The sequence below is a fragment of the Stegastes partitus genome, unplaced genomic scaffold (assembly GCF_000690725.1).
Source record: "Stegastes partitus isolate 25-593 unplaced genomic scaffold, Stegastes_partitus-1.0.2 Scaffold1095, whole genome shotgun sequence".
Taxonomy (NCBI): Eukaryota; Metazoa; Chordata; class Actinopteri; family Pomacentridae; genus Stegastes; species Stegastes partitus.
Window position 1 is genome coordinate 135,278 of NW_007578826.1, and position 25,649 is coordinate 160,926.

General features: G+C 41.4%; 2 protein-coding genes across 5 annotated transcripts in view; both read right to left on the bottom strand.

Moving 5' to 3' along the window:
- Positions 1-3,894, bottom strand: part of crtc3 (CREB regulated transcription coactivator 3) — a 49,134-nt gene extending 45,240 nt beyond the window's left edge. For all 4 annotated transcript variants that reach the window (XM_008296022.1, XM_008296021.1, XM_008296020.1 and 1 more), the window contains exon 1: positions 2,695-3,894. In XM_008296022.1, coding sequence (XP_008294244.1) covers positions 2,695-2,826 — 132 coding nt within the window. In that variant the 5' untranslated portion in view covers positions 2,827-3,894. The remainder of the gene's footprint in view (positions 1-2,694) is intronic.
- Positions 3,895-8,161: 4,267 nt separating this feature from the next.
- iqgap1 (IQ motif containing GTPase activating protein 1) overlaps positions 8,162-25,649 on the bottom strand; it is a 65,698-nt gene continuing 48,210 nt past the window's right edge. The window contains exons 16-37 of the mRNA XM_008296024.1: positions 22,296-22,386; positions 22,021-22,188; positions 20,754-20,896; positions 20,495-20,665; positions 20,300-20,383; positions 20,149-20,220; positions 19,731-19,800; positions 19,285-19,649; positions 18,056-18,219; positions 17,737-17,961; positions 16,805-16,945; positions 16,614-16,698; positions 15,322-15,554; positions 15,101-15,233; positions 14,876-14,978; positions 13,704-13,839; positions 12,556-12,643; positions 11,636-11,845; positions 11,386-11,552; positions 9,136-9,258; positions 8,864-8,972; positions 8,162-8,775 (exon numbers count right to left, since the gene is read on the bottom strand). Of these exons, the coding sequence (XP_008294246.1) occupies positions 8,623-8,775; positions 8,864-8,972; positions 9,136-9,258; positions 11,386-11,552; positions 11,636-11,845; positions 12,556-12,643; positions 13,704-13,839; positions 14,876-14,978; positions 15,101-15,233; positions 15,322-15,554; positions 16,614-16,698; positions 16,805-16,945; positions 17,737-17,961; positions 18,056-18,219; positions 19,285-19,649; positions 19,731-19,800; positions 20,149-20,220; positions 20,300-20,383; positions 20,495-20,665; positions 20,754-20,896; positions 22,021-22,188; positions 22,296-22,386 (3,234 nt within the window). The 3' untranslated portion in view covers positions 8,162-8,622. The remainder of the gene's footprint in view (positions 8,776-8,863; positions 8,973-9,135; positions 9,259-11,385; positions 11,553-11,635; positions 11,846-12,555; positions 12,644-13,703; positions 13,840-14,875; positions 14,979-15,100; positions 15,234-15,321; positions 15,555-16,613; positions 16,699-16,804; positions 16,946-17,736; positions 17,962-18,055; positions 18,220-19,284; positions 19,650-19,730; positions 19,801-20,148; positions 20,221-20,299; positions 20,384-20,494; positions 20,666-20,753; positions 20,897-22,020; positions 22,189-22,295; positions 22,387-25,649) is intronic.

Here is a 25,649-nt window from a genome sequence, read left to right on the forward strand (position 1 = left end):
TCTTCTTGTTACGCCTTCTTTAATGAAACCATCTGGTGCTTCTCTGTGTTTGATATCATAAAACAGAACATCTGTGAGTCTGGAAGGACTGAAGATGTAACTCTTGGACAGTTTCCAGACATTGGAAGTAAGGATGCACAAAAATATTGGCATCTTGATCGACCGGTAAAGGCTTTAAAATGACATATCGCCATCAACTGACAGGTAGAGAACACATATCAGGCTCAAAGTTTGCAGTTTCGTTGAAGATTGTAAAATACATATGGCATGTTTTACATTTAAGTTGAAGTAGTTTCAATTAGGTGAAGAAAATATGTCCTTTCCCAATACCTTGGATCCTTAATTTGAAGTCTAATAATCCAAAATATATTTCCAAATGAATATATAATGACAGCAAGAATTATTATTTGAAAGCACTGAGGTGTTTTATCATTACATGCTGCTGTGAAACCTCATGTGCTTTGTTCTTAAAGCGAAGAGACATTATGATAAAGAAAAAACATCAATTATGTTTTGCTGTGGTTGAGGTACATAAATACGACACAGAGTTGTTGACTGTTGTGAATCACTGTGTTCAGTATTCAGACAGACGTCTACAGAGGGACAGCTACGATGCAAATGGACAGAAGGATTGTCTGAAAAGAAACACGAGTGACTGATTTGTCCTCGTTATGAAGCATCTCCTTCTGATTCCACTCTCTTGTTTGTGTGCAGATTCTTACTTTGGATGCAAATCAGGGTTTAACTTGTGGGGAATGGTCCGGCTGAAACTTAGTACTGTCCAAAGTAGGGCGGAATAATATGCAAAAATGAGCCATAATTTTAGTCTGAATGGTAATTTTTGCATTTCTTTTCTAATGAAACCAAAGTGATGGTGTCCACTGCAGTCAAACAAACACGTTTCCTTACAGAATAATCTTTATAGCGCTACAAAGCTCAGCTATTCATAGGATACGGTGTCATAATGATACTGGTATGTGGCAGGGCTAAATGATTTGTGGAAAACACTTAAGATATAGTGATTCGATTTGCAACTCCATTTCTTAATGTAAAGACGCATTTGCTGCGTCAGTTCCCATCCGGGGTCACGCATGCTGCGAAATACAGACAGACAGATCTGGTCCATTTATTAGATCTGACATTTTCCGATTATCTGATTACGCGTGGCATTATTGTTTTTATGGATTTAACCAATTTCAAGTAAGTTACTTTAGAAACTTTGGCTCTGATGCAGCTGCCTCTCTCAATCTGTAGTTGAGAATTATAGCCAGTTGTCATCGAAGGATCAATGTTGTTCTCTTTTCATGACATATGTGCAAACCTAAACAAACAAACACGTTCCAGAAAAGTTTTGTGTTGGAGTTTGTGCTATTCTAAGACTTTCTTTTACTCCAAATGTATATCAATTCCAAATACTGATTACTGATCTCCTTGAATAGTCATATTAATATTGTCCATGAGGTACCGCATAACATAGGCTTTAAAGTTCAACCTTTCTGATTTGCTCTTTGCATTGATATAAACTGTGAATTTGATTTGAAATTGTGTACCTGTTCATCTCCTCTGTTCAAATATGAGTTTGAGTGACAGATACTCCATTCTCTAGAGCTGCTAACACTCTCTGTTCCCTCTACACACTTCTGTACAGGATGCAAAATGCACTGATGCTTTGAACCTGCATAAAATTCATAAATACAAAAGAACACGAAGGTGGAACGAAGGGCTCAACAATATGCAAAAAAAAATACTGGGATTATTTTTGGCAGATTGTCTGCTCCAGAAAACGCTCAAATTGCCTGACCTTGTTTCCTTGGAAGATTTTAAATGTTTGTTACTGACGTCTGGAGCTCCTTTAAATGCGCTGTCATGTGCTGCTGTATGTATTTCATGTATTTATGCCTTGTTGTGTTTATATATTATGCATTATATTTTTTGTGTTGTAACCCTTGTTGCTGCCCTCTTGGCCAGGGCTCCCTTGTTAAAAAAAAAAAAAAAAGTATCTCAGTGGGACTCACCTGGTTAAATAAAGGTGAAAGAAAAAAAAAGAAAAAAGATACAGACAGAATTTTAGCTGGAGGGGTAATTTTTGCATATCTTTCCCTGTCAAACCAAACTTATCATTATTATCTGTTGTCAATACTGCAGTCTGCACCAAATAAGCAAATAAGTTCCCGTATGTTTGGATATGATTTGCTGGTCAGAGCATCTCTGCAGAAACACAAAGCTTTATTTGTGTTGCTATGCTGTGAATAACACATTTTACCTTCATCAAAACATTGCAGCTTCTGTGTTTTAACTGTTGCACCATATTTCCATTAATAGTTCAACCCAATAAGAAGAGATTTTCCCCAATTCCTGTTAGAACCTTTGCAATATTTATGTAAATCAGCGCACCTAAAACAGCCTGTATGTCTTTGCTTTGTCAGTGTCTCCTCACTGTGTGGTGGTAAATATCACACATTTTAACTCTAACTGTGCAGCAGGTATGATATAACACCGCTGAATGAATGCATGAGGAGAAACAAGAAGTACTGGTTGAATACCACAAATCTCAGCCAGCAGCAGCAGCAGCAGCAGCTCTGCTCTGTCTGTCAGCCCACTGACAGCCCGCTGCAGCTGAGCCTGTCAAACACACACTCTCGTTGCAATCCTGCAGCAGATCACCAGTAAATAACACAACAAAATAATATTTACCCTGGAAACGGTGAGGTCTGTCATGAGCTGTTCAAAGGCCCGCGTCTCCTCTGCTTGCTTCTGGTTGTGCAGCGCGATCTTCTCGCTGAACTTCCTGGGGTTTGAGCCACCTGTGCCCGGGGAGCCGGACATGGTGCGGGCCGCAGTTTGACAACTTCAGCTACTCGGGAAAAAGTGGGAAGACGGCGCCGGGAGTCTATTCCTCTCTCAGTGGACGTTGCAGCAAACCCATGAGAGTTTTGAAAACCACATCGCACATTACTGGTTAACCGGAGTTAATTGACAGTCCGCTGCCTGCTGCTGCTGCTGCTGCTGCAGTGTCACTGCTGCTGCTGCAAGCCGAGCTCCGAGCTAGCGCGGCTAAGCTAACGTTAAAGCTGCCGTTAATAAAAGTTCTTATGAACAGAAAGCGGACCGAATGAAGGCTTTGTGGATTATATGTGCCTGCAAGCTGAGTTTAATAACTTTAAAGTTGAGAAATGGCGATTACGAGAAGCTAATAGTAGAAAATAACTTCATATTTCGAGCGAACCACTTGTTTGAATCCAACGTTGACATAACGTTAGCCGTCATTGCTAACATAACGCTGGAGGTGAACGGAGAGCTGCTAGCCGAGTTAGCTAAGCCGCTGTCAGCGCCATAACAGCAAGTTTGACACTTTATCCGCGCCGTTACATTTATCAGTTAACATCCAACCGACGTGAACTGAAGCCTATTTGTGGAGAAATATTTGAAGCTGCTGTTCAGAGAAAGTTGTTAGCCTCGTTAGCTAAACGTCGCTACTAGCGCGGCTCGCCAGGCAGAGGTTCGCTCGGTAAAAATTTCAACAAGTGTCCGCCGCTGTCGCACGGACTTCACTGAAATCCGACTTGAGTTAAAGAAAAAAAAAACAAGCAGCTCCCCCAAAATATTCACGAGTGATGCCGGAGGAGCAGAATCCACAGTGAAGTTGGTGTCACGGCGCTGCGGAGTCTTGCGTTAATCCACGGAGATCTGAGACAAACTCCAGCCCGACGGCTCCGGGAAGATAAACAAACAGCGCCGACGGAGAAAAAGAGAAGAGAAAAAAAAAAGAAGAAAAAAAAAAGCTCGTCTCTTCCGTCGCTGCTGGACCAGAAACGTTCAGAGAAACCGCTGCTGATGTTCTCGGTTGACTCTCGGTCGGTTGACAGACTCTGAACGGCAACTCAGGTCCGCAGGCTCGTTATCCTCCTCAGTGCTGCGAGAAAAACATTACCTCGTTAAACTCTGCCGCTTCCTGCCGCGGCCACAAGGCGGCGACAAACGCAGCGCAGTGTCCCGCCTCAGTCTGCGGGATTAAAGTAGAGCAAGACCCAATCAAACTTTATTTATCCTTCCTCCTTCCTGATGGTGACACATATTGCTCACAAAAGACAGTAAATTAATGTTGCACATGAAATCAAAATATTTCACATGAATATCAATGTAATTATTATGAGTGTGCACATTAAATGTAGATATTGCAGACCCGGGAATTAATAATTACACATTTAATTAAAAATAATATAAGAATTAATTACTACTTAAAAATGAAACACTTGATCTAAAAAAAATATTTCACTTAAAATTGCACTTAAAGCAGTTTCCCACCTCTGTCTGTGGGATTACAGTCAAATTAGACCCAAAAAACTCCATTTATTCTTCTTCCTTCCTTCTTGTGACACATGTTGCTCGTAATATAAATAACATGAGTGTCAGATAGAAAAGTGATACGATACATTACTGTAATTAAAAAAAGAGAAGAATTAAAAATCTATGAAGTTTTACTGACAGTGATTCTGAAGTAGTAATATTGCACATGAAGATGACATTGTGCAACTGAAAATGAAATATGGCTCCTGTTTTTACACATACAATTGAAATTATGAATCTAAAATTAAATAACTGACCTGAAAATGAATTATTACACATTTATTTTAAATATTGTAGATGAGAATTCAACATTGAAAATCTTGATCCAAAAAAAATACTTCGCATGAAATTTAAATGTTGGAACTAAAGATAAAATTCCTGATCTGAAAATAAATACTTGACCTTAAAATAGATCAATTATTACACATGAAATTGAAATATTGAATAAGAATTAAATACTGTGCATGGAAAATACATATTATACATATTATAAAGTTATATTTTATTCAGCTTGAAGTGTCTGCTGCTGGAGGAGTTTAACGGTTTGATGGTCGCTGGTAGAATAAACCTCCTGTGGTTTCCTGTGGTGACTTGATGAATGACTGATCAATATGATCATTCATGGTGGAAGACAACTGAGTACATTAACTCAGAAGCTCTACTTAAAGGAAGACACTGCAGGTGAAGACATTTTTAATCAATGAATATCATGAAATTTCCCCAGTTACAATATGAAAATGCATCGTTTTCATTACAAGTTGTCTAAAAAACTATGTTTAAAATAGGAAATGAGGTGTTATTCACACCCAAACCAATCCAACACCTAGTTTGCTGCATTTTGGTGATTTTTGGGCACCAATGTGTTCCTTTTCCACATCAATTTATGTTGGGAAAGTCTTTATTTATCCAAAGAAAAGCACAGATTTCAAGCACCACATGAGAATTCAAAATATAACAGAAAACAGTGAAGCTCTCAGGAATGCTTTCAAATATTTATTCTTCTGCAGATCAATGAAACACAAGAGGAGTTCTCTATCTTTTTATGAGCCGTTTGTTTGTGGAATCTTTAAATGTGCACGTGCAATGAAAAAGTCATTATTCATAAACTCTTAACTCTTTAAAACCGTCTCCCCAGTGAGAACATATCATCATGTTTGGCTTTGATTGACATTTTTCTCCATTTTTTGACCAAACTAATCGATAAATCGAGAAAATATCGACAGCTCTACTTCTCGGGCTCTGAAAACACGTGACTGATGATCAAAACAGTGATCAGAACATGAATCGATGACTAAATAATCATCAGTTGTTACTGAGGAATCCAGACAGACTGACGTTCATGATGTCTGACAGCTGTACAGCAGAAACTTATGATTTTAACAGAGGGCCTGTTTTGTATTGGAGATGATGAAAGTGACATTTGATTCACAATAAAGTTCATATAAAAGCTGATACTGGCTCTTCATCAACTAATCTCTGGTCAAGTTCGCGATTGTTGTTTAAATCTTGACAACATTTAGTCGGCACTTATTCAAGACACTTCTTCAGGTCTCCAGTTTGTGTTTCACATGAACAGATATCACCAGGAAACAAACACAGTTAATTATGTACAAGGAAATGCATTTATTTTTAACTGAAACGTTTCTGAAAACTTACTATAAATGTGCATGTTAAATTTAAATCAACAAATGATGTAATGTGGTTAATTCAAATTTTAATTTGAAGTGAATGCACAATTATTTATTTCTGACTGGAAATGTCAAAAACTTGTGACAAAACACATTAAGACATTGTTTAGAAATTTTAATTAAACAATTTAATGTATATTGTTTTTTATTTTAAAAAAATGCAAATAATTGTTTTAAAATTAATTTATAATAATTGTTTTATTTTTAAATGTCCACAACTATTCATAGAATTTTCATAGAATTATGTAAAAAAATATATATATATTGGTTGGGTCCAAACCTTAACATTTAAACTTATTGGATAAATTTGTAACATTAATGATAATTCTGGGCTGCAAGGTGGAGCAGTGGTTAGCACCGTCGCCTCACAGCAAGAAGGTCGCTGGTTCGTGAGGACACCCAGGATCTTTCTGCATGGAGTTCCCATGTTCTCCCCGTGCAGCGTGGGTTCTCTCCGGGTTCTCCAGCTTCCTCCCACAGTCAAAAAACATGCTGAGGTTAATTGGTGATTCTAAATTGTCCGTAGGTGTGAATGTGAGTGTGCTTGGTTGTCTGTCTCTAAGTGTAGCCCTGTGATAGACTGGTGACCTGTCCAGGTGAACCTGCCTTCACCCTGAGTCAGCTGGGATAGACTCCAGCCTCCTGCGACCCCAGTGAGGATAAAGTGGTGGATAGATGATGGATGGATGTTAACTCTCTATTTTAAAGCACTTCATAATAAATAACGACTTAATTTTACTGCTGTAGCAGCTGCAGACCTCAGCTTTATTTCTGAGTCGACCTCATTGAACCACAACAGATAAATTCTTCAGCTGCACATCGTAGTACGAGACGTATGTGAAGAGTTCATTTGCAAAAACAGATAACTCCATCTTCACAAACCTTCAGAAAACCCACATTTCCATCGTCTACCTGAGACAACATCAATCAAACTTAAGTTTTCTCTATTTTTGTCATTTCTACTGAGTCAGATCCACTCAGCTTCAGCTTGATGTTATCTCAAGAAAAAAAGTTTTCTGAAAATCTACAAACATGAAGTTATCTGTTTTTGAAAATGAACTCTACATTTTACGTTAAGTAGCAGTACTTCAACTACACGTAAAAGTACTGTCAGCAAGATTCATTTTGAAGTATTTGTTCTGCAGCAGAAAGGCCCCTTGTATCACGCAAAACTACATATTTGACTATTATTTGTAACACACAGGCAGCGTTTTAATTTCACCTCATCTCATAGACTGACCACAGTTTTTCAAAGTAAAGGATTTTTCTGCAGTGGGGTATAAAGTCTAGAATAAAATCTCCTGCTGCCTGCACAAACATAAAATTAGTAAAAAAAAAAAGAAAAAGCGCACTACGTTGATAGAGCTTTATTCTAAAACAGGTAAAGTACATTTCATTGACTGTGAATCAGAGCAAATAATAAAGAAAGCAAAGTCTCCTCCAGGTCCGATGTGATCAGCTCCACATGAGACACAAAACCAAATTCAGTAAAATTTGTGTGGATGATAAACGTCAGGCTTCTTGAGCTCACTGTGATGCAGCGGAGTAGAGCGACACCCGCTGGAGCTCCTGTAATACTGCACATCCTCCGGCTCTCAGGTGGTTTGTCTCAGGTTGTTAGAAACGACAGTAAAACGCAGACTGACAACATATAAAATATAAATAAGGGAAACTTCCATTAGAAAAACATCTCTGTATTCACCGTCCATCTGGCTTACACGCTTTTTGCTCAGCTGATTTCTTAATGTCACAATAAACCTGTTTCACAAGGTGAGGAGAGATACGAGAAAGGTCATCTCCAGGAAACCACCCATCCTGCTGCAGGTCGCCTCCGTCCGGTCCAGCACAGACCAGATTTAAGTGTCTGTCGTGCAACAAATTCAATTCTTTTTGAGTTCAGCAGCTCAATATGAGCGCAGCATTCTGACGCCACTTTGCTTCACCGATAATCATAAAATGCTAACGTGTGTGTTTGTGTGTGTTCAAGACGAGTTGAAATCAAGAGAGAGGCAGGAGGATCATATTCAAAATCAGGTACATTTTCAAAATAAAATATATCATGGAGGAGCAGAGGGAGTGCATCTTTTTTTTTTTTCTCTCCAAAATTCTTTCAGATTTTTTTTTTTCCAAATTGTCTCAAGAAGCAACAGAAAAATGCTTCGGACCACGCAGGAGTCCAAGAAGCAGCCTGGACTCACAAAACCTTGTTTCATTTTCTGCCTGAAAAGCAGCTCGACACAGATGACGGGCAGCAGACAAACGAACGGCTAAGAAAGACGTAAAACTCAATCTCTTTACATAAAACATACATTTTTCTTTTATATAATTAATCAAAGCCCATGCACAGGAAATTCATAATATTTAAAGCAAAAAAAAAACAACAACCTCTTAGAGACTAGCTGCAGGTACAGACAGTAAGAGGAACTCGCACGACGGAGCGTTCCGTTAAGAATAAAGCACATATAGTGATCCAGGTGATAAAAAATAATGCACGTAAACTTGCATAGGCACGTCGGAGAAGTGCAGGAAAGACAGGATGGTTCTGGGCTTTTTAAGCAACCCTCAAAGCGGGTTTTGTGGTTTAAATTCAGTGTCTGTAGCCCTTTTCTTTCTTTCTTATTTTCCCCCAATTCCCGTAGAACTTCTTGTTGAGCAGAAAAATGAGCAGGTTGACGTTGATGGTGGCCCGGTCGAAGAGCTTCATCACCGCCACGCCTTCGTACTGCAGCTGGAGGAGATCCTGAGGCGCAGAGAACACGAAGGTCAAACCAGAAACTCAGCAGAGTCACTTCACTGCTGCGAGGACAATGAATTTAAAGAAGCAGTACCTGATATTCTAGCTGTAATGTCTCCAAGTGCACGCCCATGAACTTGGCCTTCACTTCAAACACGCCGACGGTCTCTGATGGAGAAATCTCAAAAATAGCATTCTTGAACCTGCCATGAGGAAAAGAGTGAAGTCAAGTCGCTGTTTTATAAAACAACAGCCACATATAATTAAATACAATAAGAAAATCAGATTTTAAAGAAGCTTGCTGGTGAGGGTATGTCTGAGGACGACTGTATGAACTGTAAACGCTGGGTCAGCAGATCGACTCACTGGTTGGGCGGCAGATCCTCTATTGAGATCAGGACGCCCTTTTCTTGGAGGCGAGACGCCGTGTATTTCTGTGAAACCTGTTTACTCTTCTTGGCCTTGTTGTCGCCCGGTTTCTTTGACAACCTGAGAGGACACACAGAGACGGAAAAGTGAACAACAGGACACAAAGCGGAGCCCCGAGTCAGCAGGATTTAACAGAAAACCTGTGAATGGAACATCAGCATCTGTCTTTATTAGTGTGTAACCACATGAAAGTAGGAGTTGTTGCATTTTTGTTGACTTAGAATGAACCTTTTTATATCTACAGAGGGTCCAGTTGCCAGAGCAGACGAACCAGACAGGCTCTGGAGGGTCTCTGGTGTGTTTAGGAGCCACCAGAGGTTCTCCAGCAGGCTTTAAAAGGCAGCAGCAAGCGAGGAGGATTCGGTTCATTGCAACCTGCAATTTCAGGGCGAGATGCTGCTAAATTCTGCACACTGGCGGGATGAGTCGTCCCTTCGTGTTATTCTTTGAAATACTTCTTTGTGGCGTCCAGCATGGAGGAGATTCATTCTTACTCATCATCCTGTTTGGAGAGTAAACCTCAGAGGACAGAAGGCAGATTCTTAGGAATGATTCTGCATTCGTCGCTACTGCTATCAGACAGAATCGTCACCTCGTTACGCCACGTTTCCATCCTCCGTCTGATATCGTCTCCACTGATTTCCGAGGGGAAGAGGAGTCGATTTTCCTGAACCAATCAGCAGAGACACATTCCCCCTGACGCCTGATGCCTTTTTAACTTGACACTGTAAAACCAGCTGAACGCTCCTGAATGATCATCTGTTCACATGTCTTATCTGTTGGTTGACAGGATAAACACTGATTTGTGTCACTAGGTGTAAACATATTGATCTTATTCTCAATCCTAAAGAAGCTGCTTCCTCAACCTACGGACAGTAAACCAGTCTCCAGCTTCACTGAGCCGTTAAACCTCCAGGAAGCTGTTTCGTCTGAGTTTTCTGATGTGGTCGAGAAGATTTCTGCAATTTTTAAACTTACAGAGCTTTTTAGAAACAAACCAAAAGGAAGAGTTCTGAGTTCATGTTATAAATAAATTTTTGTTCTTCTTAGAGAGACATGCTGGACAGTGCGATGGAATAAAGTCACTTATCACCCTGAAAAATGTTTGGTTTTATAATCTAAGGTCACAGTAGTGTTTCTTTTTCTCCTGTTTTTAGTCCTCCTTGGTTCTGCTGCACATCTTGACGACGGCGTTACTGCTGCTAACGGTACAGATTGGAACATTTACAGAAGAACGAATTTGCCAGAAGAAACACTAAACACGGTGGACGGATTCAAAGAAGAATTACAAACTAGTTAAATTAACAAACTTCAACAGTTTGTTGTTTATGAACAGTACATATTCCTCAGTAGCTCTTGTGCTGGAATCACTGCCTGGTTTAGTTTTATTATTACAAGTCACATAAATGTATGCAGCTGGTCGGCTCTAAATCTGACATCATTTCAGTATAAAATAAGTTTAAATGATTCAATATGCTGCAAATACCAGCTTTTTATGTTGATTCAACGTTATGTACAGAAGCTTTTTGAGAAATACATCATCAGCTTGAAGCGAAACCGTCTTTTAACTTCTGACTAAAAAACACCTCATGTAGAAAAAAAAAAGCAGAAATCCAATCTGGTGATTCAGATCCTGACTCCTCAGGATGTTTTTCAGTCCAAACAGGCAGCAGCTGTTTTTAACAGCAGAAACTCAAGAGTCCCTCATTAGAGGTCCAAAATCAAAACCAGCCTGAGAACCAATGTGAGCCACTTCCTCGCATTTCAGAGTTGGGCACAATTCCATCATGTGTTGGAAACAACCGCAATAGGAAGTGACAAATGATGTGATATGATCGGAGCACATTTGTTCTCTATGTGGGGTTGTTTCTGAAAGGTGGTTTAATATCTAATGAAACGTTTCCTCTCAAAATAAAAGAAAGAGAGTTTAAAATGTGATTTCTGTTTTGACTTGGCAGCATAAAGATGGCATTTTAATTTTGCTCACAGGTTCTGTCTGTGGTTTAACAACATATGCAGGTTGTTTAGTGTGCAAAAGTGCATGTAAACAGCCAAAAGATGAATCAAATCTTATAAAAATCTGAAATTAGCAGCACTACGCCACACAGCTCTGTGATGACACAAAGACTCCCAGCAGTGAGCTACAAATGAGAAATGTGGTCTGTTTCCAGAGTCGGGGTCACTCACTTGCCCTTGCTGGCCAGGTTGTCCATGCACGTCTTGATGTACTGATTGTAAGAATCAATCTGCACGTTGTAGAATTTGGTCTTTGAGTTCAGGGCTGTGTTGGTCTGCTGCAGCTTCACCAGCTCGGCTTTCCTGCGCTGCCGATACCGCCTCTGATTTCTGATGTCCTGTAACGAACACAAAGACGCATTTAGACAAAACGACACGGAGGTTCTTTCTTTTATTTGTCAGTTTGCTTTTTTTTACTCACCTTGGAGATGTCGTTGATGAGGTCCTGGTAGCGGTTCTCGGGGTGAACCTTCCCCAGCTCTGCCAGCCGCTGCAGGTTGCTCTTGATCTTGTCCTTCTTGCCCTGCAGGGTCAAGCTGTCGTCCACCACCGGTTTGACCTGCTTCATCTTCTCTGGAGTCTTGGCGTCTCGGATGGCTCTCCTCTGCATGGCTCGCTGGTACTCTTCTTCCTGGAAAGGCCACAGATTCACGTCTCAGATCAGCAACGATTGTACAGGAACAGCTCATGTTAAGTCTAAAACATCTACAGTTTTGTTTGCAAAATCTTTAGCACAAGACAAACAAAACACCTTTTCCCAACGTCACCATAAAAAAGGAAAGTTTTGTCAAAATTCCTTGACTTCTGCGTATAAATACTTTTTCTTATAATGTAGTTTTGTGCCTGTACCCTGATGAGACTCTCAAGGTCAAAAAACAGTGTTTTAACCATGAATTAATTAAGAATTTTAATATTTAAAATGGAATAGCCTTGAATTCCTTTCACACATCCAACCAATACGAGAATTTCCATTAATAAGAAGCAGGACAGTCGTTATTTTCTACCTTTGATTGTGTTTTTCTTGACGCAGTGCTGCAGCTCCTATATTTTCCTAATTAATTTGGTGTTAATTTGATTAATTTACTGCAAATATTCATGAGTGTAGTGCAACTCAAAGCAATAATATTCTCTGATATCATTAGTTATAAGGTGTTTTCTGTTTCATGTCAGGATGCTCTCCAGTAGTTTTCCACTCCTGTTAAACATGCAGTGCAGCGTGGCTAAACGCTGTCCAGCTTCTGTTTACAGTAATTACTGCTTCACATTATTGATGTTCAGCGCATAAACACGGCCTGTTTTTAGGATGACAACATCTGCAGGGCGCTGCGCTTCGTTTCTGACCTGCTCTTGACTCGCTGTTGAGTCCAGGATCTCCGTCAGAGTCTCTCCAGGCTGGAACCGGATCACGTCCACGATGAGCCTCTTGGTGCTGAAAAGAAACAGAGAAGACATTTGTTAAACCGATTGCGCTGCTGGTTGACTGGATGGTCGATGTGTTCTCATCCAACAATATTCTCATTGGTTGGACGATCTCTGGTGGAGAGCAGAAAAGCTCTACATCACTCGTCTTCCAGGATTAATTTACTATTTTGGGCAGCAGGAGGAACAGATTACCTGCGAATGCCCCCACGTTTTCACAACTTTGAACTGGTCCAACCAAATGAAGACTGCTGGGTCTAATCTATTTAACATTTACTGAACATTTACTCTGATAAAGCTCCAAACTAACTGACACCACGTCAAAGAAGCCGTCAGAGTGGCTGCACTTTGGTGGAGTGTAAACTTTGCAAACAGCAGCTTGTGTATCACAGTTAAACAAACAACATGGAAAATCATCTCAAACAGCAGCTAACTTGTTTGTGTTGTATTCCTCAGCAGTTCCCGTGCTGGAATCACCAGTCGACACAGTTCTATTTTAATTTTTAATATGAGCAGCTGCTCTGCCCTGAGTCAGCTGTTATCATTACAGTATAAATAAACAGGTTCAAATGATTCAATGTGCTGCAAATACTGGCTCTTTGTGTTGATGTAGAATTCATTTCGGCTAATAAGGCCAGCCAGCATGCAACAGAGCAATCAATCAACTGTTTTCTGATGCTTTCTGTCGACTGAGTTCTTCTTTGGTTGACTTTGGCTCCCCATCTCGGTGTGGGGGTCCCCTTGTCTGTCGGGGTCGGGGGGGTTTGGGTGCCGGCTCCGGTGTGGACGGCCCCAATTGGTAGCGTTTTCCACGAGCCTCAGTGCCATGCCATGTGGTGAGAGTGTGTGTGTGTGTGTGTGTGTTTGTGTATACATGGAGGGTGGGAGGGACGGGTTTTCTTGTCTTTTTTTCTTTCTTTGACAATGTTTTCAATGCTGTAAAGCACTTTGCGTTGCTCTATGTATGAAAAGTGCTACATAAATAAAGTTTGATTTGATTTGACTCCAGTCCTAAAAACAACCGTTTCACTCCAGTTTGTTAAGCCTGAACCCGAGCAGTCCGAACTCACTTGAGCAGGAGGGTCTTGGCGTCCATCTCGACGTTGGCCTCACCGGGGACGTCGAATTTGTTGGTGAGCGTCAGTGAAACCTCCGTCTTCCCCATCAGCTCTTTGTTGGGGTCGTCAGCGGGAAGAGGATTCTCACCTGAGTATGACGGAGAGCAGCCAGACGAATGAATAAAACAATAATAACACGCCTTATCTCTACGGCACCTTTAAAAACTGGAGTTACAAGGTGCTTTACTAAACATGAACACACACAAAGCATTAGAAAACAACAACAGTCAGCCCCTTTGGATACGTTATGTGCTCATGAGATCCCCGTATACGTCTTTACGTCCAGAACAATTCAGAAACTTTGGATTCTTTGTAGCATACGAGAAAGATAAGCAGGAGAAAATAGCATTGTTTGTTAGCAATGCTTATATATTTAATTGAGGTGGACATAAATGAGTTTTGTCTTCATATCGATACTCTCTACATCGCCTGCGAGAGGTTTAGATTTTATAATCTGCATGCAGTCCGACAGGCTTCTCTGTGCTGGCCTGAGCTGGGGATAAGGACTGAATACCAACACATTCTGCTTTTGTAAGACCAGCTACATTCCTGTATTAGTGAAAGAAGGTCAAATGAATCCTAGAGGTACAAATGACATATTTCTCTCTGTTAATTATCCTGCATTAGTGTACACACAAGTGCTAACAGGCCTCTCAGTACAAGTGAGATTAACTCGAAAACCAAAGCACTTTTTGGGTATTTTTTGGTTAGATTTTTCCTCACTGTGGGCTCATTTTTCACTTTAATTTAAAGTCCTGCACCTCTATGGAAACAGAACAACCATGACTAGAAGGAGAGAGGCCTCAGAAATGTCTACTGTAGAGCTTGACACAACTTTAATGCCATAAATAATAATAAGAAAAAAGGAACAGCTAAAGTTGAAAAGTTGAACTTTTTAGATCTTTTATTTGACGCACATTTTTGAATGAGACTGGGAATAAAACTGAAAATTCTTTGTCTTTTAATAGTTTCTGCCTCTGATAAATGGTGTAATTTTTTTCAAAAGAAGACATGTTTTTGAAACTTGCTTGTTAAGTATAAGATGACCAAGTTTCCTCTTATAAACCTGATGTTGAGGTCACCGTTAGCTTGACTGGAGCTACACCGACAACAATTCCACTCACCGATGAGGGACTCGACGGTGGGAACTTCTCCCAGGTCCTCCAGCAGCTCATGGATGGGGTCATTGTGCTCTGGAGCGATGGCATCCTGGTGGTCCAGCAGCAGCTAACGGGACAGGAACACCAAAGCACCGTTATTCAAACTGGAGGTGATAAAACCTCTAAAAAATATCAGAGCATGCACAATTTACCGACAGACAGGAGTGCATTTGTAGCAGCTAAACTCACCGTATGAGTGTTGATGATCTCTCCGATGGAGATGTAGATGACGGGTTTGGTGACAGTGACCAGGTCAGAGTACTGATCCACGTTGAACTTATCTTCAAGTGAGTGAATGTCACACGCTGACAGGAAGAAGCGCCTGTGAGGGAAAATGGACGGATCAAGTTAAAAGAGCCTTAAACCACAAACTTTTAGATCCCTGCTTTGTATTGATCAGCACATCCCACCTGAACTTCTGGTAGGAGTTGCTGAGATATTCATTGATGGGGTTGAGGTGGGCGTTGTCTCCCAGGAACATCTTGTTGGAGGCGGCGTGCTGCAGCATCTTGGCGACGGAGCCCAGGTTTCGTCGCTGCTCGGTGGTCAGCTGACCACCGGCGGACACCTCGATAATGTCGAAGGCGTCGGGAGCCACGATGGCCGGGTTCATGTAGCGGTAATACAAAAGGTTCCCCACGATCTGAAGAGTCCAAATCAAATCATTCTTACTGACTTGAAATATTAATGATTCATTTATAAGCCTTTATTAGAGTAAAAACTATGAGCAGAAGAAACATTAGCATTTAAAAACTCCCCGTCCATATAAACGTGTTAATGTTACGGTGTAAGAAGCAGGCATTAATCTATGATCATTTCCATTTTTAGGAACTATTTGCTGTAAAAATGGCCTAAATCACATCATATTTGTAGCATTTTTCTTTCACTTAGGACCGTTTAGATTAATCATGAGTGAAATGAGGAGTTAAGTGCTTTCACAAGATGAGGAAAAGCTCTTCAAAGTGTCAGAAAACAGCTCGAGCAGCAACAGGAGAGCCAGAAGAGAGGCGAGGCTCACCTTAATGTCAGCAGACAGAGAGAAGGAGGACGGCCGTGATTCGGAAAGAGATGCTGCAGCTGGTTGGCGAAAGGTGGAAAAAGAAGAGCAGCAGCAGAAAGAAAGACAAAAACAGGACAGAAATGTGTAACCAGCAGGAAAGGCAGAACCAGAAGAAGGAAGAAGAAGCTGTGAGGTGACGTGTGATGTCAATGCAAGCTCTGCACTCAAAATCGGTGGTATATGCACTGGTTTTCTAAAGACTCGTTGCAATTTGAATCCAAAAGTAATGTTTTATGCTGAGGTAAGACTACGGGAGTTTTAAAAATCGGCTTGCACAGGAGGAGAAACTAAATAGATATTCTTCTCTCTAATCTCAGAAATTCTCACACTACAAGCTTTGATAATGGGGAAGGCAATGAAAACTACATAAAAATAAATAGTAAAGTCAGATTGTTGGGATGCGTGAAACAGGATTAAATCAATCCAAAAAGTTTGTAGTTTCACTCCAGCGTTAAGCTATTCATCTCAATTGTAATAAATTTGTGGTGTAAGTCTCCACATTCTTGCAGATGTCCGAATTAAATTTAAATAATCTGAACGACTGATCCGACTGTTAGATGGTATTCTTTGTGATTCATGTGAACTGACATATTAAGTACAAAGGAAGACAGAATGATTAAGCTACAGATTAAAGATGCAAACCTTGAGCAGCTCATCCTCTGTAGAATCTGGGAACTTCTCGTGAAGCGTGTCCTTCAGCACCTTGGAGATGAACCTCATCCCGTATCTGACAGATAAAACCCACAGAGAGGTTAGACTGGAAGGAAAAACTCCAGCTGACTCCTGTTTTTAAAGAAAAAATGTTATCCATGCAGACAACGCGAGGAACGTACGGGATCTTATCCACGTTGACGATTATAGCGGACAGGAATTTGTCGGTGATGGTCTTCATGTTCTTGATGGAGGCCTCCAGTCTCGTCCTCACCTCCTCGTGAGCCATCGCCTGCTCTGGAGTCACGTCGTAAGGCAGCTTGCTGTTGGCAGAGGAGGAGACCACCGGCGTTAGTCATGAAATGACTTTTTGTTCGCAAGTGTTCAGAACTGTAGCCGCACTGTAATCACTGCTAAACTGCTGCTACTGCTGAAAAATGTTACGTAATTTGGATCAGCAGTAGCAGACAAATAAAACTGTGTTGCTGAACTGGGAGGCTTCTTTTACCTCGGCAGCCCACATTAGTGAAAACATGTTTTATATTTTTTCAGGTTTACCTTAATTTGTAAATAATGTTCTTGATCTTAAATCAATATAAATAAGATCATAACATTTGTCTTGAATAATAAATGGTGATTATACTACAAGAGTGACAACTACTTTTCCAGCCTGTTCAGCTAATTGCTTTTTTATATGCTTTGTTAGTTCTACATTGTAATCAGATTTTCTAATACTCTTTTTATTTTTATCATTGTAAAATATGGGATGAATAAAGTATATATCCATGTATCTATCCATCTATAGTTAGTTTCTCTGTTAATCAATGAGCACTGAACCAGTCAAATCCACTTCTCAAACGCAGTTCTTGACAGTTTTAGCTGAAGCAGATTAAGCATCTAACAATGAAAAATCCAAAACAGTTACTCTAAAACTTCAACTTAATGAAAATGGTGGTCGATGATGAAAGTTAAATCCTCCTACAACCAGTTACGGTGTCTTTCTTAAATTACTGTTTCAGTGTGTTTAATCTAAAGTAAAACCAGATTTGTTAGAGGACACTGTCATCTGACGTCATGACTCAGGTACCAGAAGACCACCTGACGTCCAGCTCACCTGGCCTCTCCGGTCTGCGTCTCCATCTGGTTCACCCAGCTCTTGTAGATGTCCACCGGGTCCGTCTTGATGTTTAGCGTTTTGTCGTCCATGATCTCCTTGACGACCGGCGCCAGGATCTGCCGCAGGGCGTTCTGTCCCCGAGCGCCTCTGTGGAAACTCACCACCATCTTGATTACCGTCGGGTTTCCTGTGACGATCTCCTTCATCTGGTCCACTTTCGACCTGCAGACAGTTGGTACAGGCAGCATTTAGGCCTCCTCCGATTTATTACTGTGGTTGTGAGTTATTATGCTGTTCGTGTTTCAGAGATTCTCACTTGATCTCCTCCTGCAGGGCCGTCTTGAAGAGCTTGAGTAGCAGGTACTCCTCCCTCTGGTTGGAGGCGTAGTTGTACAGGGTGAAGATCACAGAGTCCATGAACTTTGTCGACTTATTCTGGGGCATCTGGAAGATCAGCTTGGCGAGATACGTGGGGTTTGTCTAAGAGCAGAAAGAAATGTAGCGTAGTTAGTTTAGTGTTCATCAGTGGGGTGTAGCATCAGGGCTCCACACGAAATTTTAACATTGGTTGCACTGGTGCATCTAACTTTGTCAGTCAGGTGCCCACAAATATTTGGCACCACATAACACATTATCAGCATGATCTTTTTTGTCAACTCCTGTCCATATTGGTAATTTACAGAATTATATTAACACGTAATTGATTGTTTACAAGAATAAAAGGTGCAGATAAATGCTCTCATCAGGATGATCTGGGACTTAAACTTGATAAAAGGTAGTTTTTCTTTGGCGATATTAAAAGCAGTCGTAAATTTTATAATAATTTCTGACTTCTCACTGCTTTGGTTTGAATTTGACACTGTACTTTTCTGACATTTCAGTTGTCAAAAGCTCTATTCACAGCCAGACTCTATGCAAAACCACATAACTCTACATGCAAAACACAACGTCAGTGTTTCCAACAGGTGTAGCTGATGTGCATGCAAAAACTTATGAGGTTTAGAGGAGGACAGCGTCACTCAGGTTGTGTTCACAAGCTACAATTTACAGATGCCCCTTAAATGCATCACATGCAGACTGTCAGTAGATGTTAGAATTTAGTGACGTCCCTTAAATGGCTCACATGCATCGGTTCACCCTAATAGGCAGCAGTGTACAGAGAAGCCTCAAGTCTCCACTCAGTTAATGCAGCTCAGCAACCAAAAACTAGTTTAAAAATGCAAAATCAGGTGTTCTAATGGCAGATGTACCTCAGTTGAAACAGTTGGGCATATCAGAGACACGCAGATAGACCTGCTAACTATCAAGGGCACTGGTGTGACCAATGAAAAGGTTTAGGCACACTTCACAGATTCTTAGTCCCACTTTTTTTTAATTTTTTTAAAACTTCATTTAACCTTTATTTAACCAGGGTTACCAAGTGCAATCAAATGAACTATAGATAAAGGGCTTTTTGGCAATGTGCTTTCTGCAGGGAAATATGATTCGTTTTTCCCAAACGCAAAGACAAAACAGTAAAAGAACTGTGATGTACTGGGTTGTTACCTGTAACAGGTAAAACAGGTACTGGTAGGCTTCCAGTTTGAGCCTCTTCTCCTTGCTGAGAGCCTTCAGGCCTCCCCTCTGCTTGTTCATCATCATCATGTCAGACAGCTGGGTCTTGTTCTTCTTGGTCAGCTTCTTGCTGTGGGACACCACCTCCTGCAGGGTGATCTTGTTCTTCACCAGCAGGCCGATCTTGATGTCCATCAGGTTCAGGTCGTTCTCCAGCTGCTGGTTGGAGCGGATGTTGGTGACGACCTCCTCGCGGAGCCGCATCAGCTCCAGCTCCTCCTGGAAGTCCTGGTCGCTGTGGTCCAGCAGGTGGACGAACTTCCTCACCACCGCCATCGGAGGATCATTAGCATTGACTGTGAAGAGATCGGAGAAACGTCACGCAACCAATAAAACCAGACAGAAGGTTTGATTGATGGTCATCAGGTGGTACTTACTCAGCGTCTTGTAGTCATCCCTGGCCTTGTTGGCTCTAATGAAAGCCTGAATCTTCACCACATCATTGATCTGCAGCACAGAAACAGCAATCACTTGTCTGATCAATAGTCCTCATTACAAGCAGCACCACAGGAATCCACAGTGAGTCAGAGAGGAAAGGACTTCACATAAGTCAAAGTGTTAAATGAGCCTCTTTCTAACCCCACAGGAGCCGAAGTAAATGTCAGCAGACGTGTTGGGGCCAAATTCTTGTCAAGGCATCATGATTTAAAGCTTTCATTAAGTAACAAACCATTTGTTTACCTTAAACACAATATTTTGTGACAGAAAATTGCACCCAATGTCTCCTCTTGTTTGACTTTAAATTCAATTTACAGCTAATCTTATCTGTCAGGGTTTTAGGCCACAAAAACTCACATGATCCTTGAAGTATTTGAGACGATCTTTGTACTTCTTACGAGCTTGATGCATCCGAACCATCGACTGGATCTGAGAAAGACAAGGCGTTAGTCTCAACTGTGTTTTTATGATTGATAATACAGGAACTGCATCATAATAATGGTTCTACCTTGACAGCCTCATCATTGTGGTTCTTCAGATACTGCTTACGGTCCTTGAACTTCTTCCTCTGTTTGTAGCCTTTCCAGTGGGCCTGAGGAAAAAAATATCAAATCAGTGAGACTCAAAATTATCATCATCACCAGACGCATGTTTCCATTTATGTGTACAGCCAAGATTACAGGTGTAAACATGACTATCTCACCTGTATGCATGTAACAGCTGGGTCTTGGGATTTCAGGAAGCCCATGCGCTCCTTCAGGCCCTTCCTCACCAGGTAGCCACGGCAACGAGCTTGGAGCTTGGTAATCAGAGTCTCGTTGGCCAGCCACAGCTGCTCTCGATTGTAGGCTGTGGTTACCCCAGAAACCACCCCCTGACAGGGAGAATAAAACAACCGGTTTAATGTGGCGCGGTTAAAAATCCATGAGCCTGCAGTGTTTCTGTGGGAGACAGAACCCCACCTGGATGTCCTCCTTGTTGAGATGCACGTTGTTCTGCAGGAAGCCCTCCGGCTCCACCCAGGTGCCCTCCTTGGTCTGCAGGTTGTAGTAGTAGTTGTGTCCTCCCTTCACCCAGTGCTTCACCCAGTCGCTGCCATTTTCACCTGCACAGAGGGCACGACACAGAGCATGTAAGAATGATGACAGTACAGCTTGACAGAGGAAGTAGCAGCGTCAGTGATGAAAGAGCGTAGTCAAAGATTCTGTGTGTGACCTTTTCAGAACTGCTGGATCTCGTCAGGCACTAACATCTTACACCAAAACAAAATGTAATGCATGTTTTTGTACAGTTTGGGGAGTGTGTCCTCTTTCTTTACAGTGTGCACGCATTCTACATGTAAGTAAAGATGTTATCGGTTTAGTTTCACTTCCGGTTATGGTATCGTGTTTGCTTTACACTTCTGCGATGTCAGTCTGTTAATAAGCAGCAGGAAGGCCAACAGCTTCAAAGGGAGGGATTCACATGCACTGTCATGCACATTCAGCTGCCAAGACAGAAATTTCAACACACACAGAGAAAGTGTGAGTTTATTCTCTGCTAAAAAAAACCCCACTACCCCACTATATCTTTATATAGCAGGTAGTTGTTTGCAGCTATATTAACTATATGTTTATGTACAAAAGTTTTTGCACCTTTGAAGCCCTTCATAGTTTGACAGTTGACGTTTCATCTTAAGACAGTGCTGCTTTTGGATAATTCTTGTTAACAAGCGTTTTGATATCAGATGCCTGATTAAAAGTCTAAATTATCTGATTCCAGCTTCTAAAATCTGAATATTTTCTGGTTTCTTTCTGCCTCTATGACAGTAAACAGAATATTTTTGGACAAAACAAAAGATTTGAGGATCTCATACTGGGCTTCGGGACATACAAACCGAGAAGTTTCGCCATTTCCTGGTACTTTACAAACCAAACGACTAAGCAATGAATCCAGAAAATATCTGACAGATTAACTGATAGTGAAATTAATCATCTGTTGCAGTCCTAGTCCTCTGTAAAATGCAATTATGTAGAATCACAAAACAAGATATGACAATATCAAGCTCTAAATGTTCTCCTTAAATCTCTCAATCATGGAACACACAGAGGTGTGCAGCGACATTACATTTCATTTAGGAGTTTAATGCAGTTGTTCAGCATAGCTAAGAATTTGTTAGTTTAAAAGTGTTGTTGTCCAAAGCAAAAAAGGTAGAACAGAAATGGGGTTTATCTTAAATCTTCTGCTCACCTTCCTTCTTCTTCTCGTCTTTAATCCTGGCCAGGTCGTCCTGGTAGGTCTGACCACACTCTGAGGTAACACCATAAAGTCCAGCTCCAGGATTACGTAGAGCAGCCAGAGTCTGAGCTGCATCTCCGGTGTCCACCGCCTCATTTATAGCCTGGATGGACTGTGAGACTACAGAAGCAAACACAAATATCACCCATCGGTCCATTTTTGACCTTCCCAACAAGTCCATACACCTGACCAAGCAAAGTCTGGCATGAAGATGTGTGTTTTCTTACACTGTAGGGCCTCCTGTGTGTCCTGGTTAGCCTTCAAGATGGCACCTTGGATCTCATCCAGCCACAGTACAGCAGAGGGATCCTGGGTCTCCTGCACGGAAACAGGATAATATGTTAACCAACAGTGCTCAGCAAGTGTTCATGCACACATGTACATCAGAGAACTCTAGATCCACTCAAGCTGCTTCTATTGAAGTGGCTAATTTCACCACTACTAAGAAAGCTACTAAGCAACAAACTTCTACTCATGTTTACTCTTTTAAATGCTCTAAACATGTGCGTTCATGCATCCTGCTGCACTCAGTTAAATAAAGCTTCATGGCAACTTTTAGAACTCAGACTATCTTCTTTTGATCTTATTGTCTCAACCTCATAGTTTCAGAAAAGCTCTCTAAGGGGTGATTCGTCCCTATCAAATAAAGCATAAAGAGAGAAGAAAATCCTAACAGACATACAGTTCTTAGAGTAAATGCACCTACGTCTGCAAAAATCAGGGTGAGATGAAGCATAGATGCTAAAAGACAATCTCGATATCAGGATTTTGTTGAAATTCAGATTCTGTCATGTGCTGAAAATGAGATTGCATCTGCCTAAAATGAAAAGATCTCCACACCAAACTGAGATTTGGCATTTTAAAATTACATTCAAAAAAAGGACATTATGTTGGTGTCGACAAACAGGACTGGCTGACTCATATTTTATGAAACAAAAAATGAAATGCAGTTTGTTTTGTATCCGTCTTTGTGTGTTGCTATGACTGTAAAAGGAGAAGACATCAGACTTTATCGGACACCATGTAGATGAACTCATTCAGCCGTGGGTTAAACGTATCTTCTGTTGAATCACGACCACACCCTGTATTCGCATTACAACATCTCTTATTGTCGCTTTGTATAGTCGTCTATTTCCTGCTGTTGGTATTAACATCACTAATCTCTGACAAGCTCTTAATTGTGGGGCACATTTTTGTCAATTAACTGCTCTGTAGCTGCAGACAAAACACACTCAACCACAAACAGACCAAAAAAATGTGTTTTTTTATTGTCTGTTGGCCACTTGATCCCACTTCTTCCCCCAACAAACCACACTAAGACCTTTAGCAGCGCTCCAGTGTGTTGTAACGAGCTGCAGTGGTGCCAAGCTGCATCCAGATGGCGCACTCTGTCCCTGTATTGCAGCTGGTTTCTACTTGTTGCTGCTGCTTTCTAGCACTCATCTGGCTTCCCCCATTGTGTGTCCCGCCCCTTCGTGTTGTGCTTCGGGGTGAACGAGAGGAGGTGTGCGTCTATATGTGTGTGAAAGAAGTGGGCGGGTTCGCCTGATACCCGATCTTGACTAGTTTTTCTGAGAGGAAAGGGGGGTTTGTGTCGGCAGCTCACATCTGCAGCAGCATGCACAGAGAGTCCTGCGGGCCCCGTCTTTATAGTAAACAAAGGCCTACCTGGGCGAGTGCTGATTAGTGTTTGTATATTTGCATTTGCCGCTGTAATTGGTATTTGCAGGCGATGAGTCACTGCTTTTGGCGGGAGGCGCTAGACAGGGTGTGGTGCTGGAGTGGGCAGCGTGCTGGCGGAGGACTGCTGCATGTCGCTCATCATGGAAATAGAGGAAGTGAAAGCCGAGGCAGTTGGGTAGTTAATTGATGTATATACATTTTTATATAGAACTCCTGTGTGTGAACTTTTTAGTCTGCTTCCTCAGAAACCATGACATCATTTCTCACACATACATGCACTGAAATGTACAGAGTCCCGGTCGTGATTGTTGCAGCTACAAAGTGAAGCGATAACCATCTGAGGAGACACGGGGGACAATATTGAGCTTGTTAGTCAGTGGAGTCTGGGCAGGACTTCCTGCTGTTTATCTAGGCACAGCCCTGAGCTCGCAGTCAAAGCCAGCTTCTGCTTCGACTGTCGCTCTGACTAACCGTTCTAATACTGCAGAGCTAATGAGGCGACGCCAAGAAGCCGAAGAAAACAAGCTTTGTTGTTCCTTCTTGTCCAAACTCTCCTGACCTCACATCACCTGCATCTCTGCCACCTCCTCAGAGATGCGGCCCCCTCTAAGTCGGGGGAAAACCTCGTCGCTGTCGACCCTTTGAAACCCAGCAGGAAGCTCACACTCCTCTAACTGCTTCCTCCATCTTCAGCTCATCACCTCAATCAGCCACATTCGCCAGCCGACAACCAGAGGACGGTGTGTTTGTGCCCACAGCGGTCAGCTTTCTGCCCTTTTATGGAAGCAAGCGACTGAGCCCGGCTTGTTATTTCCTACGCCTGTGAAATCAGCAGGAAAATAGCTCGCTGTTTTTCCAATCCATTTTTTTTTTTCATTTTTTTGGGTGACTGTTTTAAAACCCAACTTCCCAGATGATACATTTCATCCAAGACTTTGGATGTAACTGATGATGTTGACATTTAAAGCAGCGTGGGCAGCGGCCAAGTATTTTGGAATCTGAACTTGATAAGAAGTTTCCTTAATCAGTATTTACACAGGACAAAAACAGACCCAGTGCTAAAAGGGATCCACTGGGATACATTTTAAAGAGCCCACGATCTGCACATGAGTAGGCTGGTAGTTTTATCTTTATATGTTTACATACTATACTGGTCCACAAACTTATCTTTCTGCCACTGTACATTGCTGCAGCTCTGTTAGACCTATTGATGATGCCTGTTACTTGTTCTTGCAGTCCACATAGTAAACTAAGAGTTCCCCTACTTAGGCTTTATAGTTGACAGACATCAGTCTTCTAATTAAACTGTTTCAAAAATGTCAAACTACCTGTTCAAGGTCAGATATTATATATTTAACATTAAAGAGCCCATGTTATGCACATTTAAAAATATATAAATTGGATTTAGAAGTCTACTAGAATACGTTTACATGCTTTATTTGATAAAAAAAAACAAAAAAACATTTTTATAGGAAATAATGGTTGGCTTGAGGAGCAAATATGTTGCATGATGACATAGATAAGTAACAGAGGAGAAGTCCGGACTTCAAACGGGGTGTTTCAGGCAGATAAGAATCAGTGCGTTCTGTGTGTCTGTTCTTTGTAAGTTTAAAGACTTTAAACATACACAAACACGGTATAACACTGAAAGAAAGGGCAAAAACCAAATGGGGCTCTTTAAGAAAGTAGGAGGGAACATTTAACTTGAGGCAGTTTTCAACTGCAGGGACCGTTTTAGAGTGTTTTTGCATGTCCCGACTGCAAGTACTGTCCCTACAGAACGTCTTTCTAGGTTGTTTTCAGAGGAGAACAAAGTATCATCTCAAGTTAGGTACTTTTGAGCAACTCTGAAAAACTGCTGGGTGGGTCTTGATACTGACTGAGGACAACAAGTGCCA